Below are 18,844 nucleotides of genomic sequence, written 5' to 3'. Positions count from 1 at the left end.
CAAAAATAAATAAATTAATTAATTAATTTAAAAAAAAAGAAACATTTTAATTAGATTTGTTATTGCCATCACTTAGTGCTATCAAGTCAAAATCCTAACAGAAGAGGTCCCAGAGCTGTGAATGCATAATATACACTGGCCTTGGAATTAAAAGACGTTTTCAGTCTTCCTAATGAAGATAGAAATCTACCCAGAGCACTTACCCCGAGCCACAGAGGTTTGGGGGTTTTTGTTCCGTTAGTTTTGGGTGTTTGTTCTTTTTTTTTTCTTTTTGGTGGCAACAGAAAAATAACTGCTAGCTCCTCTGAGAGCATGGCAAAATCCATATTCCTTTCATGAAAGGTCATCAGGTGCCATCTCAGTGGGGCGGGCCAGAGTCCCACCAAGGGAGTCCTGAGATCTTAAAACTGCATCATGATCTTTATGGATCAAATTAAGTTGCTGATTAGTTTAGAGTCAATTAAAAAAGAGTTTAAATGCCAGCCCCTGAGCATGGTGACAGCCCTGCTAGCTGGAGAAGCTAAGAAGGCTATGTAAATAAGTGATTTATCTCACAGCTGAAGGGAGTTGACTTACAGATTTGTTAGGCTTTTTATTGACATAATATACACACAGAAAAGAGGATAAGTATTTTCTAAGTGAACAACATGAGGCATATACAGATCATAAGCACAATAACTACCCAGATCAAGAAATAGAACATTACCAGCAGTCAAATAGTTTTGGAATAGGAAAGAGTCTTAAAGTTAATTCTCGCCCCAAATGTAAGAATTTCTGCTTCAGTTTTTGACCAGCAATGATAGAGCTCATCACTGGAAAATCTCAGTGATAAACTAATTACCTCTCAAGACAACTTCATCAATATTCAACAGCTTAAAGAGTTAAAAAAGGTTTGTTTCAGAGCATTTCCAATAGCTTCTTTTGTTCTTTCTAATTACTTGCATTATATTGTCAGTATTATACTACATAATTTAAACACTAAAAATGAAAAAAAACTACAAAAAAAAAATCTACGTTTTTTTTTTCCTATTATCATTTACTATGTACCTACTATGTATGATTCCTTTTGTAGCTGTCTTGGGATCAATAAGTCAGTAATAGTCTTTGTTTTCAAAAACCTATAATTAAGTACTGTCAGATTGACAAGGATTTTTTTTTTGTAAGTGACATTTATTATATACTATAACTTTTTTTCATTTTTCCTTCTTTATAACACGTTTTTAAGGAAGTATTATGACAGCCCAACAAGGTACAATGTTAACTGGACTGGGGCTCTTATCACGGTGTTAAACTTGTTTGAATAACTCTTTCTCTCCTGTGTAACTTTTTATTATTTTTAATAACTCAGTACAGAACCGCTGGTTTCAGAAGTGGTTTTGCAGAGTTTTCCACCTTTGCCATCCTGTGAAATTTTGGATATCAGTGATGAGCAGACGCCTCCCAGGCTGATTGAAGCACTGGAGAAACGGCATTACCTTTGCTTAAGATTGTACTGTCGTTTGAAGGAATGACCTGGCAGTCCATGGTTAGGACTCTGTGCTCTCACTGCCGAGGGCCCGGGTTCAATCCCTGGTCCGGGAACTAAGATCCCACAACCTCTAATGCTGGGTGAGGATTAAATGAAAACTTCTAGAGTGTGGCTCAGGGCCTGGGTCACAGTAGGCGCTCAAATGCCTCTGCTACCATAACGCTGCAGGTTTCTTATTTTCTCCTATATTCACTTAGTATTTTATCTGAGAAGCTGCGCTAAGCACCGTGACCTCCAGGTTAAAACCTATTTCCTGCTCTTCAGCATGTCACTGCCTGCTTAAATAGTGTCACACGGGCTACAGCAGATGGGTGTGATGCCTATTTATCTAGGTAACTTTTTTCTAAAAATATTTTTACTGTCCACAAGCCCTGAGTTTTTACCCAAACCACGGGAGCAGGCATCTGCAAACGCCTAGCAACTTTTCGAACCCACAAACGAGCCAGTTACATGACAAGGATTTAATATTATACGAATAGTAGAGGACAAAGTTCTCTCATTTTTCTTGATGCCAAGTTTTTGCCTTAACTACCAGGTCTTATCAATGTTCCTCATATCATTATTAGGTAAATAATTCATTTAAAAAGCTCTGAAAAGTATAGAGAACAATGGAAACATGAGGGACTTTTATTACTGTATCTTGCACATAGAAAATTTTATAAATATTGTTTAATTCTAATTAAAACAATTAATTTGAAGATAATTAATATTTATTTAATGCGTTCAATATGCCAGGTACTGTGCTTAGTGCTGTGTATACAAGGATGATAAAAATAGGAAGTGACCCTGATGGGGAGCTTACCCTCAAATGATATTGGTAGGAATAGACACATGTTATTATTATTCTTTTTTCTTTTTAATCTAATTCAGCCTTCTTTTCTGCTGATTCACATCTATCTTCCTTCTTGGGTTGGCCCTTCGTTTTGCTAGTCAATGTAGATAGCATTGTATATATGATCTTATAGGACTGTCTCTTAGACAACAGTATGACCAATACGGGAAAATCTGGGAAAAAAAAATACTTAGTGCTTATCCTTCACCTATCCATACCTCTGCCTCCATTCTTCAAGTTTCTGAAAATCACACCCTCCTAAGTGGTGCCTATTGTTTGCACTTCTGGATATCATGATAATAAATTGACTACATATTTTTCAACTTGACATTCAATTGGGAAACATATTGGGCTATAAAATTAGCATAGAGTGAATGGTCAAGAGTCATAGGAAACTTTGCATATCAGTTGTGCTTTAGGTCTTCTGATGTAATTATAAATAATGACTGCTGGAATAAAAAGAAAAATGTCTTCATGATATTTTAAAATAATTTTTATTCACATAAGTAGATTTACAGACTCCTCACTTAAGCAGTTATTTTCCTCGTGGTCAAAATAATGGTCACTCCTCCTCTGCCACAATAAAGGATGTCCGTGTCATAATCCATTGAATCTGTAAATCATTTACCTTACATAGCAAAAGGGACTTTGCAGATGGGATTAATAAAAACCTTGAGATGAGAAGATTATCCTAGATTATCTGGGTGGGCTCACTGTAGTCAGAGGAGTCCTTAAAAGTGGACGATGCCTGAAGAAAAGTGGGTCAGGGAGCTGCAATCGGAGAAGGACCTAACCCACCATTGCTAGTCTGGAAGATGGAGGAGAAAGTCACAAATCAAGCAACGCTGTGGCCTCTAGACATCCTTAAAAGAAAACGAGGACCTACATCCTACAACCAAAAGGAACCGAATTCTGCCAACATCTTAAAATGAGCAGGAAATGAATTCTCCCCTAGAGCCTCCAAGAAGGAGCACAGCCTGCTAATCTCTTGACTTCCTCTGTATCCTGCTGGTAGACTAGGTGAAAGAGAAAGCCCTTAGCAGCATACAGAAGGAATTTTAGGGGTCACCCACTAGCTATCCATCAATCATATCAAAGTTGTCGAGAACAAGTGTCCCCAACCCCCAGGCCGTGGACCGGTATCCGTCCGGTCCGGGACCTGCTAGGAACTGGGCCGCACGGCAGGAGGTGAGGGGCGGGCCAGCTAGCGAAGCTTCGCCTGCTGTTCCCCATCGCTCCCCATCGCTCGCATTACTGCCTGAACCATCTCCACTGTGGGAAAATTGTCTTCCATGAAACTGGTCCCTGGTGCCAAAAATGTTGGGGACGGCTGGTCTAGAATGGTATTTGGTGAGGATATCCTGGACTTCTGACCTACACAATTGTAAGATAATATAATTTATGTTGGCTTAATTCCAGAAGTTTGTGGTAATTTATTGCCATAGAAATAAAAAAAAACTGAATACATTTGTCTGTATGATTTAGGGCTGATGTCTGAGTATAAATGGTTAATACGTAAAAACATTAAACTGATGTGATTTTTATTCCTTGAGCCCTTAAATTCCTTCATGGACAACTCCCCGTTATAACTCCAGGGAAGAGGTAAGGTAGAAGCCATCCCGGGATGGAGGAAAATGCTCAGGGAAAGTCCCAGACAAACAGAAGAAGAAGTGAGAAACCAGCCCCTTCCAGGTGTTCAAAGGACCGATGAGAAGAGGAAGGAAATGGCACCTGGGAAAAGAGTAGTGCCTCACATGTGAACTGACCTCCCAAAGCATCTGCAGAATGGACAGTGTCACAAAAAATAATCCTCTTACTTTTTTAAAGAGAAGTATGATGGTTTCATGCATCATTATAAATTAGAACAGAACATTTATTGGTCCATACTACCAATGTATATTTTCAAAAGTCAAGGTAAAATAAATGAAAATAACATTTTTTTCTTTCTTTACTATGGTTAATATACTTTTCCTGCTCAAGTAAACTAGAGGGAGTTGTGGTATGGTAAAAAGCACAAATAAACTCTTTTTCTCCTTCCTTCTTCCCTACTCTTTCCTTCCCTTCTTTCCCCCAGATTTGATCCAAAAAGTATTAGTAACCAGGGGATGTTGACTTGGATTCTATTTATTTCTTCTACTTACCAAAAAACAACAATACCTTAATAAGTTAAATAATTTCTACACAGTTTCTATCTATTCAGAAGTAAAATGGTAAACTAGTATTTCTCTTAACATTTTTGCTGATATGAAATATATAACCATACTACAATCTACAACACATTCACTGACAGTAATACACAGTGTATAAAACATAAATGTTAACATAGAAAAATATTTTTAAGACCAAAAGGGAAAACCGTACTTTCTGAGTATCTAGTCCCTCTTGTGACAAAATAACAGTATGACATGGCTTATATTATATATCCATTTAAAACAATCCACCTTTTCCATTCTAAAATATTCTGAAGGTAGTTTAAGGGTAAAGAATATCTATTAAAGTAATATAAGGAGGATGGATTATTTTAAATATAATTTTAAACTTCAGACTAAAATACAGACTTCCTGAGCCAAATAGGATTTTCTTTAAAATTTATATTCTTTGATAATTCAATTTCTAAAGATGTTCACCATTCTAAAACAACTGTTAGAAAACTTATATTTACACTTTTTATTTAGAATCACTTCATACATACCAAAGAGTCTATAAATTCACCTATGTTGAGTTTAAAAAAATAAAATAAACATCCCTATTGGTAGCACAAAGTTAAGAAATAAAATATTACCAGTACTTTAGTATTACCAGTACTTCACCTCCCAAGTTGAATCCCTCCCATGACTTCGTCCCAGAGGTAATCTGTAGGACAAATTTTGATCTAATATCTCCCTTTATTTTCTTTATAATCTATATGTTTTGTTCAAAAGTCTCTTGGTTAGTTTAGATGGCTCTAGAATTTTATTTGAAAGAAATGTGTGAATACTTCTTGACTTCTTTCAGCAAATATTGTGTTTTGAGATTTGTCCATGTTGTCATGGGTAGATGTAGTTCTTTTATGTTCAGTGTCATATGGTATTTCATTTTATGAATAATGAATATACAACAGCTTATTAATACATTTTACCATGGATGGGAATTTGAGGTATTTCTTTTTCTTTTTTTATCATTATTGTTATGTACTGTTCAGCTAGAAATTTTCTTACATGTTTGTAATGCACATTTAAGGATTTCTCTACAGTATACTTTTAGAAGTAGAATTGCTAGTTATGCCTATACTTAATTTTATTACATAGTTCCAGACTGTTTTCCAAAGTTGTTGTACCAATTTACACACCCAAGAGCAGTGTATGACAGTTCCTATTGTTTCAAATCTATGTCAACCTTCCCATTGTGGACTTTTAGTTTTGTCAATCTAGTACATTTGTTGTTGTATCTCATTGTGTTCTTAGTTTGCTTTCCGTGAATACTAATGAAGTTGCTCACCTTTCCCTTTGCTTATTGGCCACTTGGATTTCTTCTTTTGGAAGTACTTAAGTCTGCTGCCTGTTTTTCTATTGGTTTGTTTTTCTTTTAAATATTGATTTGTAGGAGAATTTCTTATACTCTGAATATTAGACCTTGTCAATTATGAGCAAATATCCTTTCCCATTGGTGGTTAATCTTCTTTATTGTGTCTTTTATGAAAATCTTTAATTTTGTTTTGAAATTTATCAATATTTTTACATTTTGTTCATTAAATCACCTCTAATGTTACAAAAATATTATCCTATGTTGCCCTAAAACCTCTTGCAGTTTTGCCTTTCACATTTATATTTTTAAACCTTTTAAAATTATTTGTTATTTATGGAGTGACATAAGGGTCATATTTCTCCTTTTTTTTTCTATATTCACACCTAATTATTCATAAATTTTGGATTCACCTTGTCAAGTTTCATGGGAAATCCTTTTGCAGTTTTACCTGGAATTGTATTGAATCTAAGGTATAAATCAAGTTGGAGAAAACTGAAATCTTTATAATATTAAATCTTACTATCCAAGATCAGTTATTTAGTTTATCTTTAGTGCCTTTTCATATATTTTTATAATTTTCTCCATAAAGACCTTCAATAATTTATTGGATTTGTTGTTGCTTATCATTTAAGAATATATGTTGCAGGATTTTTTAATAGGAGTCCCTTATTTGGTTAAAAAAGGCCCCTTCTGTTACTAGTCCACTGGTGATTTAGATCATGAATAGATGTTTAATTTTATTGAATGCTATTTCTGCATCTTTTGAGATGATATGGCTTTATTTCTTCAATTTATTAGTTCTATTATTTGACTTTCTAAAGCAAATCAACACTGTACTGTATTTTTGTGATAAACCCAACATGATATTGGTGTATTATCTTTTTGATATATTTTTGGAATTGTTTTGTTGATTTTTTTGGTAGGAATTCATATCTATAATTATTAATGAAGTTGTCCTGTAATTTTCTTTTCTTGTTCTCTCCACACATGGTTTTGGTGTCCAGATAATGCTATTCTCATGAAATGAGTTGAGAACTGTACCTTCTTTTTTAGGTATCCTTTTGTTACTTACTTAATTATGTCATGGTCTGAGAATATGTTCTGTATGATAACCAAGCCTTTAAAAATTTTAAGGCTTATTTTGTGAACAGATACTTTGTTAATTTTAGTAGTTGTTTCATGTGAACTTAAACATTTTTTCCCCCAGTTGTAGGATACACAACAATTTTTATTGATCCTGCTTACTGTTTTGAGTTCCAAGGAAAGAAACTTAGGAATCAGAGTGTGGAGGGTGTTCCCTAAAAACAATAGTCTGATTTGCTGTTACATCTTAAAGGGACAATAAAATGCTTGGCCCCTTTCAAGAAGGGCATGCAGCTCTACCAACATTGAGTAACAGCAAAAAGGGAAAGTATAGTAATGGCTAACAGAGAATGTTCATTTAAATAGTTCAGTAATTTAGATGAGTAAAACACAGAATTAAATAAGTATACTTTAAAGCTTAGGTGAGTATAGTAGCCAGGCTCCAAGATAAACCCCAATAATTCTACTGTAATGCAGTCTCCTTCCACACTGAACAGGGCTGACCTCTGTAACCAATAGCATATTGTGGAAATGACTTCTAAAGCTAAGTAATGAAAATTATTGCAGCTTCTGCCTTGCTTTGTTGGATCACCCATTCTAGGGGAAGTCAATTGCCATTTCCTAAGTTCATCGCACAGCCCTATAGAGAGGTTTACATGGCAATGAACTAAGGCCTTCTGGCAACAGCTAGTGAGGGACTGAGACTTCCTGTCATCAGCATTAAGAGTGGGCCGTTTTGGAAATGGATATCCCTAGGCCCCATGTAGCCTTCAGATGACTGCAGCCCTGGCCAACTTCTTCACTGTAACTTTGGGAGAGACCCTGAACCAGAATCATCCATGCAAACTTTTCCTAGATTTTTTATGCACAGAAACTGAGTGAGAACATAAATGTTTACTATTGTCTTAAGCTGCTACGTTTTGGGTAACTTGTTTGCATAACAATAGAGATCTAATATGGTAAGATTCAAAGTGCTTTGGGATTCCACAAGAGAAGAGATCACAGCCAAGTCTGGGGGTTCCAGGAAGAACTTATGGGGCATATGAAAACAATAAAACAAATGTTGACCCCTAAATCCTGCAATATTGGTTACCACAATTTAAAATTACAGAATTAATAAATGACTATAGGAAGTTAGATATAAATTTATGAGCTTGGAAAAACTGATGTATGAGACAGAGTAAAATGAAGGAGACTCAGCAAGTCCCTGTAAAGAATGAAAAGAGAAATCATTAAAGTCCACAGTCATGTTTAAATTTAAAAGAGACAATTAGGCCTTCAAATTCAAATTCCAGAATGTTCTGATGAAGGACCACATTAAGTCTGAGTGATGATGTAGTTTTTAAGGGCCAATACACAATGCCTTTTTTTCCTGAGTCCACCTTCAGAAGCAATACAGAAATAAGATATGAATGATCAATGTGGAGAAATCAAAATGTCATTTTGATCAAGCTGAATGTAGAATAAGACTTTAATTTGCATTTAAATGACTTTCTTACATCTCATTTGAGGATTAGATGGATTTACACAATTAGTCATAATTATCAAATAAAAACAGAAAGAAAAGGGATGAGCTAAACATGCTCAACTACTCCTCGCAAACTGACCTATGAAGTACGTGATTACTTCTCCTTTGAGAAGGAGTGAATTAAGTGGTGGGGCTTGGGGCCAGTCTTTCCTTAACTGGAGTTTCTCTACGTGGAAACACAAGGCTGAGAAATATGACTAAATAAATGGGATATGTTTAGAATGATGAAAGAAACTGCTACTTCATTAGCACACAGTTGACTTATGACTTTTGGAGTTCTGTCTCAAAAGTGGTAATTCAATGTTAAATAGATTCTATTAAACGTATGATGATGGTGCTGACTAGGCATAATGTCAGCTTCTGAAGTATTATCCCAAGGAAAGGGCCATACGAACAAGCATTCAGAAACAAACCAGGAGCACTGGAATGAAAAAATGAGATTTAAAGGGTTCACTGTAAAGTAACCCAGGCATGCTTGATTTGGAAACTACTGTAGAGCTGTAGGATTAGGCAGAAAGGATTTTCATTTGCTTGGCTCATGAGCCTCTTTGAGGGTCTGATGACACTCAAAACTTCTATCCAGCAAATGAATTTACACAAAAATGTCTTCTAGAATTTTCTTTTTGGGGGAGTAGGTAATGTACATTTCAAAGCCCATATATGGAATCAAGTATTATCCCTTTTAGGAGAAAGTTTAAAACCTTCATATATGAAGGGTAGAGAGAAAAGGTAAAGGAACTCTCTCTTTCCATGGAGTTGAGCTGGGGTGTAAGAGGCAAGCAGTAAAGAACAATTATTGGGAAAAATGACCCAAGATCAATGCTCAAGTGCATTTCCTATAGTACAGACAGGCTTTTAAATATGAGGAAGGAAACATGGAAATAGGGCACCACATTCTGAATCCTTTCTCTGTGTTCTTCACTATGAAATGGAGCCCATTTTGAAGTACCTCCTTTGGGTATTAACAATTACGTGCTGGAAGAAAGTAGCAAAAATCATGAGATACCTAGGTTGGTCTCAGCCTGCGACATTGCTTCACAATGAAGTAGAAAGGTGAAATGTTAGGATTTTCACCTTTAATCTTTGGCATGGTCATCAAGAAGTGCAATCATATCTGACAAATTGAAGTTGGAATTGCTATTCTCAACTTTAGTCTGAACCTTATGTCTGGCTTTGGATAGAAACACATATACCGTTGGTACAGTTTTTCAAAATGATTTATTTAATGCATGCATTCTAAGTGAATCTCACTTTTCCTGGCCTTGGACAAGTGCCTTATTCACATATAACTTTAATTTCTTTATCATAAGCAGCTTATTTCAGTGGAAAGTCATTGGACTTGGAGTTCAACAACTTGATGTTGTAGCTACATTATGCCAAGGAAATCATTTTATATCTGTGAAAATATACTAATAAAATGGGGCTAATATCTTCTTAGGGTGTTAGGAATAAAAAAAACCCCAGTGTATCAGAATGTTATAATTGGATTCTTTCTATCTCAGTTTTGGCTGTGGCCTAGAAAAGTTGAAGGGGGAAAAAAAAAAAAAAACTGTGGTACTTTCTCTTGCATTCCAAAGTAAGGTGCTAAAGTTATGCACTATTTGTAAAGGAGGTTGTTACAAACTAATTTCCTCAACCTTAATCCAATAAAAAGATTGATATTGAATAGGTAAAGAAGGAGAATTTCTCTGGAGCAAGTTTCTGGAGAATGGTGACATTTCCCTCTTCTTTCATATAGAGAAAGGGCTTCAAGAAAAGTTTGCATATACCCATTGAAGCAGGGTAGACCTCACAGAACAGACTATGAAATCTAAAGGGCAGGATGCTGTAAGAATTGGCTCGATGCCAGAGTGAAGAAGTGGTTATATAAGCAACAGCTTTACTTTCAGTGACCAGAGTCAAGGATGTGGGTTTTCTGTGGAACAGATGTAGAGCGAGCATGTGGGTAGAGTTGGCCTAGGTTAATTATAAAAGGAAACTTCCCTGAAGGGCTTTTGGCCAGGGGTTATGGGTGAGGCGGCCTCAGCAGGATGCTGCTGGTGGTGTCAAATGAAGAAACTGAGCTGGTAGGATGAAGGTGAAGAGCAAAACTGACCTGCTGAAAGAGAAGCATTGCTGGAGGCAAGGTATTTATGTCAGTGTTCCCTATGGGGGTTATGCAGTGACCCCACAAAACGGCCCATTGTGAGGAGTCATCTTTGAGCATTTACTGAGGCCAGAGAGCACAAAAGTCAAGTCATGATAGCATCAGTCAAGTAAGACTTTTCTTTACTTCTCTGCACCCACATCCCCAATACTGGAGGAAACATAAGGCAGCCCAGTGTGGTAGGGGAAGGGGTGAGGACAAACTGACCACAAACCTCTTCCCAGTGTAGCTTTCCAGCTTGAAAAGGAGAAACTTTAATAATATTCATAGTTTGGGCTAAAACATATTATTTTTATTATTTTAATTACTGAAATATGATTGTTTTTCTAGTAAAAGTGATGAGACGAATTTTTATCATTTCAGTGTGACCTGTAGGGTCATAGTACCTGCCTGTGTTTTTACCCAAGAGATAGGAAACAACTCCTACTGAATGGGTTTGAATGCATGTGGGTGAGGGATAAAGTTGCTTTTCTAATTATGTTCTATGGAGTCTTCTCTTTCAATTAAGTGGTTATAATAACAATGTTAGAGAGCAAAGTGTTTATTGACCTGAATCTATAGAATGTATATAACTGTACTGGGTGTCTTCCATCTGTTCTCCAGATACACTCTCTGACTTTTCTCACCCTACTTTCAGTCAAGGAAACTAACCTCTCTGGATCCCAGAAAAGTGCCTGTGCTCCCTGGCTTTGGTTTGGGACAGGCCTAATGGGCAGCCTTGGCAGAAGAGACTGGAAGGAGAGAGGAAGTGAAGTCAGAATAATTTTCCTCTCGCTGCCTCCTTGCAAGATCACTTTCTCCTAACTGAAGGTCACGGCTTCTCCCAAGGCATCTGACTCTTCAGACCAGGGTCCTGGGCTGTTGTGCCATCCATTATGATTTGTTTCTACCCAGCCTTTTGTAAATAGTCTTCCTGTGTCTAAATCCTTCTCAAATTTTCCTATTTCAAATGTTTCCTGTTTCCTGCCTGTTTCCTGCAGGAACCCCGAGTGACACAATGATATTACTTGCTTTGCTGACCTCAAAATATTAATGGGAGAATTAAAACAATAACAGTTGTGAAAATGATTATCCTAATTAAATTCAGATATAAAGTATTATTATTTTTGTTAATATTTTACAAGGCATTTTCAGTGTTGTGTGAAGAAGTGAGAGAAACCACCCTTTAGAAAAATTCCAATACCTTCTAATATTAAAGTGTCATTCAAATAGTAGATACGATTTTGCTAGGGATATGGTCATAACTGCTTCCTTTTATTTTTCATAAGCTGAATGACCATTAACTTCAGGCTTTAAACAAGTGAACCGAATGAAGAAATATTTTGAACTTCAAAGCATAGTTGAGATAACTCTGCCCTGAGAATTAAAGTAACTTGCACATCCAATTGAAAATGAAGCTAGTGTCATATTCAGGTGAAAAAAATGTTAAATATGATATAAAATAGGAAACAACAGATGGTTCTTTGCTTCATTTTATGATGATCTGACATGGACTTTGCCCTGGTATTTTTTATGTTTGTTTGTTTTCTTTTTTCTTTTTCCCTAGCTGTTCATTCATTCTTCACATTTTCAAAAGCAGAGTTTAAAATTTTTCTTTTCTGAATATAGTAATTGAAAATAAAATAATGCATTTCATATGCGTGAGACAGAGTTTTAAAATCTGGGGTCATGTAATTCAAGGATCCATAAACATGGATGGGAAATGTTACACCTTTAGTCTCATTATCCTCTAATCGAAATATAGCATTTGTTTCAGTTATGAATGTAGAGAACAAATCACAATGGTGTTAGTAGTAAGTAAACCCTTGTCACAGTAGAAATCACAGATACATTCAGATGACGTTTTTATCATTACAGATACTTTGAAATTGTTTTTATGTTCAGCACTACTTGAATTTATTGTTATTTAGACATGTCTTTTAGATCTTATTTTATGCATTAATAAAGAAGCATATATGTTGCCATATTACAAATTCATTTTAAGTATTATGATAATTCTGATTCTATATATTAGTAACCTATGAACTCATGACGTTTATCCATTTAAAAACAATATTCTGAGAAGGGGTCCACAGTGGCCCATGACACAGAAAGAGCTTATGAATTCCTAGATTTAGTGATGGGTGAAATCTTTGGGCTACAGTATGGAAAATGGATCTCAGACCTATAACCTTCTCTCGGTGAGTATGAGAAAATAGAAAATGCATGCCCCGAGAAGGAGAAAAATTGATGGCATATACATGAACATCACAAGTGTTTGTAAGCAACAAAGAAAGTGTTCTGTATACGTTCATGCATAGTAAGGTAACAAGATAATCCTGGCCTTGTGAATAATTCAAAAGCAAGTAAAGAAGTAGTAAAGCTATCTGGACTAAAGGACCAAAGGTCTTATCTCATATAATGTAATCAAAGAACAGCAAATAACATTATGTACAGCTCTCCCAAGCAAAATTACGATAATTTTTAGAAATCTTTTAATAAAATAGTTGCAAAACTCTAACCTGTATATTCTTGCTAGTAAATGTAGGAAAACACACATTTTAGTCCTGTGACTTTATCATATACATTTAAATGATTCTCAAATATCTTTGCAACAGATGATAGAAAAATTTAACATTTAATGTTGTTTGAGTTAGCATTATACTTCGAAAGAAATCTAAAATTATTTTTCAATTAAAACTCAAGAATGTGTATAGAAATATATTATGCAATATCTATTACTTATCTCCCATTGTTTTCCAAATCTCTAACAGACAGATTTAATGTTTGCTTTAAGACCAAGAACAGGAATTCCTGAATAAAAAAAGAATCCTGAAGGAAAATCTCACAGGAAGTGTTCATGGAATCTAATTCAAAGGGGGGTAAAACAGGGCTTCCCTGGTGGCGCAGTGGTTAAGAATCCGCCTGTCAGTGAAGGGCACACGGGTTCGTGCCCCGGTCCGGGAAGATCCCACATGCCGCGGAGCAGCTAGGCCCGTGAGCCACAACTACTGAGCCTGCGCGTCTGGAGCCTGTGCTCCGCAACAGGAGAGGCCACGACAGTGAGAGGCCCGCGCACCGCGATGAAGAGTGGCCCCCACTCTCCACAACGGGAGAAAGCCCTCGCACAGAAACGAAGACCCAACACAGCCAAAAATAAATAAATTAATTAATTAAAAAAAAAAAAAAAAAAAGCTACAAAAAAAAAAAGGGGGTAAAACATCCACTATCAAAAATAAAAGTATAAAAGACATAAATAAATTATATGTAAAAAAGAAAACTATTAATTTGTATATGTCATTCTAAATAAATGCTAAATAAAACAGTCCTGATATAGGAGGTCACCTTTGTTGTTAAGCCATAGAGTACAAAGGAGCAGAGTCTCTGTATTCTAACTGTAGTCATGAAACAAAATATAGAGTCTTGATTAGGGGAAGTCCTCAATTTTTCAAGCTCATGCGTAAACTTCTGTGCAAATGCATTAGCTGTCCTTAACACTTCCAACCTTCTGGAAGTAGTTGGAGGTGAAGGGAAAGGTAGAGAAAAAGGAAAAAGAAAATTGACCAGTTTTGACCTCTGAAGATCATTAATTACTAATATCCTTTCTTTATACAACACTCAATGGGACCATCACAATCTGGTTCCAGAAACACTTACTAAGATTATATAGGTTTTGTACTGCACAGTCCAGAGGGCAACAATATGAATGATTGCTGCTGAACCTACACCATGCTATTTAGTCATCCCAAGAACATGCCCTGAATGTTCAGGCCTTTAAGCCATCTCTTACCTGGCTTCCTTTTAACAGAATAATTTTTCTTAACCCAATTAACCTTTCAAAAATAGTACTAGTTATTTGGGTCAAAATTTGCTGTTATTACGGAATTCGGCAAATCATCTTTTTTCACCATTTTTGGAAAATTATTGAAAAAATACCCATAATTTCTTTAAATAGTGATTCTCTTCTACTTATCACCATTAAACTCTAATTAGATTAAATTGTACGTTATAATTTCTCATTCTGTTCTCCATACCTTTGTGATATATTCTGAGTCGTTTTCTTAGCGTTATCATATGGTGAATGTATTTACTCTTCTGCCAGGTCTAATCTCTTGTTTATCTTATTGTTTAATTTCATTTCTTTAATTTGTGATGAAACATTTCAAACACGGGCGAAAATAGAATAGTATAATAGACTCCCATGTATGCATCATTCTAAGTCAACAATTACTGATTATGGTAGGTCTTGTTTCATTTATTCCATTCCCACTCCTGTATTATTTTGAAGCAAATCCCAGACAAATACTTACAACTAAATATTTAAATAACAATAAATCTAATTTTTAATGTAACCACAGTACCATTTTCATATTTAAAAGAGACAATAATTACTTAAAATCATTAAGTAGCCTCAGTGCACATTCACAATTGTCTCTTACACATGTTAATTTTTAAACAGACCATTGCTTGAATTACAACCCCCCAAAATTGTGACTAGTTAATAAGTCCCTTAAATCTACTTTGATCTTTTGGATCCCTTCCCTCCTCCATCTCTTGTTTTTCTTCAAATCTTTGTAAATTATTTATTGAAGAAACTAGGTTATTTATTCTGCTGTTTTCTACAGTCTGAATTGCTGTTTGCTTCCCTATAATGCTTCTGAAGTCATTTCTTTGTCTTCTATATTTCCTGGAAATTGGCAGGTAGAAGTAGAGGCAAGACATTTTTTTTTTTTTCAATTCTGTTATATGGGTAGTGTTGAGTTCTTCCATCAGGGAGCATATAATGACTCACTGTTTTTCCTCTTGTGATGCTAGCAGAAACTGACAATCATTGTCGAAAGCCATCATTTCATTAGGGTTTGCAAAATAGAGACATTCTAATACTACCACTCCTTCTTCATTTATTAGCTGGAATAATTCTATAAAGGAGAATTTCTACATCTACTAATTCTATTGTTTCTTCATTGCTTTAGCTGTACAGATTCTATAAAGAGAAAATTCCACGTTTTCCCTTCTTCTCCATGTCTGCAAGCAACTATTTGTTGTAATATCCTTTTATTCTCAGTTAATAGCCATGAAGCAATCAAAAACTCATTCTAAATTTCATATGCTCCCTCTACTGTCCCTGAATTGCTTGATACTTTGCTGTATCTATATTGTCAGACTGCATAACTATAACACATGGCACTCTTTTTTTTTTTGGAACCATCATCACACTTTAATTCTAAAGTTACGTTCACACCAATTCTTATGATGTTACTTCTCCAGTCATTTTGATTGTTTGAAGAATTTCATCCAGTAGCTTCCTCAGGAAGTACTCATGAGAACAATATTCCATAATTTTTTACACACTTATAATAGTTTATTTTTAGCCTTTATATGTGAAAATCTGTTCAAATGACTAAGTGCTTGCCAATTTCCTTTTCTTCCAAGCCAAGCTATGTTAGATAGACTATATCTCCTAATATAGTATCTATGACACTTCCTAAAGAAATTGTTATGATGGAATCTCAATGTAGATTATATATATTTATAAGATTTATGTAATAAATATTTGGTGTATATGCTATGTATGCTATTATAAATTCATATATAAATATTTACATAAATGTTTACATGTTGACTTTCAAATTATTTTATAGACTGTATTGCAAGATCCAGGAATCAAAGAAATACTATTTATTAGAAGGCACAATATTTTCTCCACTTGACCTTTGGCTTTCTATAACCTTCTTTAAAAATTGCCTCTCTTCTTGCTTTGTGTTATAATTTGTTATAAATATTTCTGTTTCTTATTGGTATGTGATCTCTTTGAGGGACAAAGACTATATTTTCCTTCTTTTTTCCACCGTAGCCCAACACAGTGCCTAGAACATAAGTGGAACTAACTTGTATTTGTTTAATTAGAATACGACCTGAATTTCAAAATACATGTGTGGTATTTTTTTCAAGTACATGTTGGATAAATTATAGTCCCAAAGTGATGATTTTATTTCCTAGTGTAACCTTGAGAATCTTTCAGAAGCCTAGCAAATTGCATCTTGTATTGATGAGAATCATCGAGCAAAAGCAAAGTCACAGACCAGGAACAAAAGTGATGTGTCCTAGAACTCCAAGTAACCAAGTGAAACCGGACTAAAGGATGTGGAAATGAGTGCAGGAAGAAAAGAGGTGCCAGATTATGAAAATTTTCATAGAATTTCCTAAAGGAGTTTGCTTTTATCTTGTAAGCAATGGGAACTTTTCATGAAAAGATTTTTGTGTTAGATGATCCCCCTGATAGCAGAGTAAAGGATGCATTCACCAGTAAAGGGGTGAGGATGGTGGTGGAAGTGGAGATGGGGAAAGACTGGAGAAAGAAAACATGTCAAAAAGATTATTTAGGCCAGAATTAGTAAAGCCTTAATGTAAAAGGATATTCTGGAGATATTAAACATATAAAACAAGTAGGATTTAGAGAATTTAGTGAATAATGGAATATTTAAAGTAAGCAAATGGAATCCTGGTGAGCAAAAGGGATCCTAGTAAATTCCCCAAATTCCAGAATTTGGGGAATTGGGTGATCCTTGTGTCACTGCTGCTGTGAAATGTACAGCATGAGGAACAGATACTAAGGGGGTAGAAAATGAATTAAGTTTGGAATGACTGCTTTAAAGTACTGAAACTCAATGATTAAAGAGAGGTTTAATTACTCTAATTCTGTTATAACAGTTAACAGTTTACAAAGTACTCATTTGATTTTTATAGAGGTAAGTAATTATCCCCATTTTCCAGATGAATAAGCTGAGGATCACAGAGAATAAGATTGTTATACAAGTCACATGGCTAGAAATGCTTAGAAATTTGACTTAATCACATGTGTCCTGACTCCAGGTCCTGAGAGCTCTTCACTGCTTTCTTGGTATAGGAGAGGGGACTTACTCACATCATTTGGAATGTTGTGTAACAAGGGTAAAAATAAAATGGTACTGTGGTTACCTTTATTAAATAGAAAATGCAACTGACCAGAACATTTATCTCATAGGACACATGTTTCCCCCTGCTTCCCAAATGCTGTTATGTCTTATAAGAGCTACTTTATATTTACATGTAACAGAATCTTCTTCAGAAAGCATTTTGACAAAAATATTAGTGCATACTGTAGCAGTTATTTTGCTCCCTAAAACTTATTTCTAAAATGATGCCATTAAACTCAGAAATTAGCTAAGACACTTTTAAATCTATTTACCTACAAGGTTTTCATTGTATTTTTTTAATGTGGACTTCTCTGTTTCTGAACTCAGAGTGCAAGAATTAGAAAATGAAAATGTTCCTTCTCTAAGAGTTCACTTACCTCTGTTTACCTTTATGATCTACAGAGCCAGCTGAGAGTCTGTCCAGGGGAGAACCAAAACCAGAGAAGCTTCTTTTCTTCTTTGTTTCAATCACATCATTCTCCAGAGACACAAGTTCATCAAGAAGCAAGAGTTTTGCTGCCAGATCAGTGGCTGATTTCTCTTCCTTGACTGTGGGTGGTGACTGAACATCTAAGACTCTAGAATCAAAGGCCTATAGGGCAGGAAAGGTGATTCCATTCATTAACAAGAAGAAGAACAATCATCTGCATTTGGCTTTTGCTATTTTTAGCTGACATGCCTGTCATGAACCTTGATTTCTCATGAGTTATGATCCAGAGAGAAAGACTTTTGGGGACAAAAACACATAGAGATGAGGTTTATCCAAAAGAAATGAAAAGGAAACAAAACACAAACACACACACATACACATACACACAAAGAATAAAAAAAAGGGGTAAACTCCTCTAAAGGAGGCCTGCCTCTAAAATTTAGTATAACTGATTATTCTTTCAGATTCTTTCCCGGTAACAACTGCATCCTTCCTTATTACTCCAAAAGCACTTTATCTATACTTCTTTCATCACTGTAATCATTACATTTTCCCTTGTATTAGATTAGCTACAATATATTTGTATTGCCTATTAGATTGTGAGTAACTTGAGGGCAAAGACTATGTCTAATTAGTCTTTTGTCTGCTCTATTCAATGCCTATCCCAGTATTTTGCTCATAGTTAGTACTCAATAAATTTCTGCTGAATATTTATTGAATGAATTCTGAAAAAAATCTAAACCTCATGTTATTTTCTTTTCACCACTCATTCATTCCTTACTGATTCAAGCCACTAAACATCCACTGTGCAGGTCCTGCGTTAGACCCAAGAGATACAAAAATGAGTAAAATCCAGTC

At 35.3% G+C, this 18,844-nt stretch overlaps 1 protein-coding gene across 1 annotated transcript in view; it reads right to left on the bottom strand.

Annotated features, from left to right (window-relative positions):
• OSTN (osteocrin) overlaps positions 1 to 18,844 on the bottom strand; it is a 36,573-nt gene that overhangs the window by 4,877 nt on the left and 12,852 nt on the right. Inside the window, exon 3 of the mRNA XM_059922082.1 lies at positions 17,934 to 18,148. Coding sequence (XP_059778065.1) covers positions 17,934 to 18,148 — 215 coding nt within the window. The remainder of the gene's footprint in view (positions 1 to 17,933; positions 18,149 to 18,844) is intronic.

Source organism: Balaenoptera ricei, chromosome 4, assembly GCF_028023285.1.
Source record: "Balaenoptera ricei isolate mBalRic1 chromosome 4, mBalRic1.hap2, whole genome shotgun sequence".
Classification (NCBI taxonomy): domain Eukaryota; kingdom Metazoa; phylum Chordata; class Mammalia; order Artiodactyla; family Balaenopteridae; genus Balaenoptera; species Balaenoptera ricei.
Note: the sequence above shows the minus strand (reverse complement) of the source record. Positions and strands in the feature narration are given on the sequence as shown.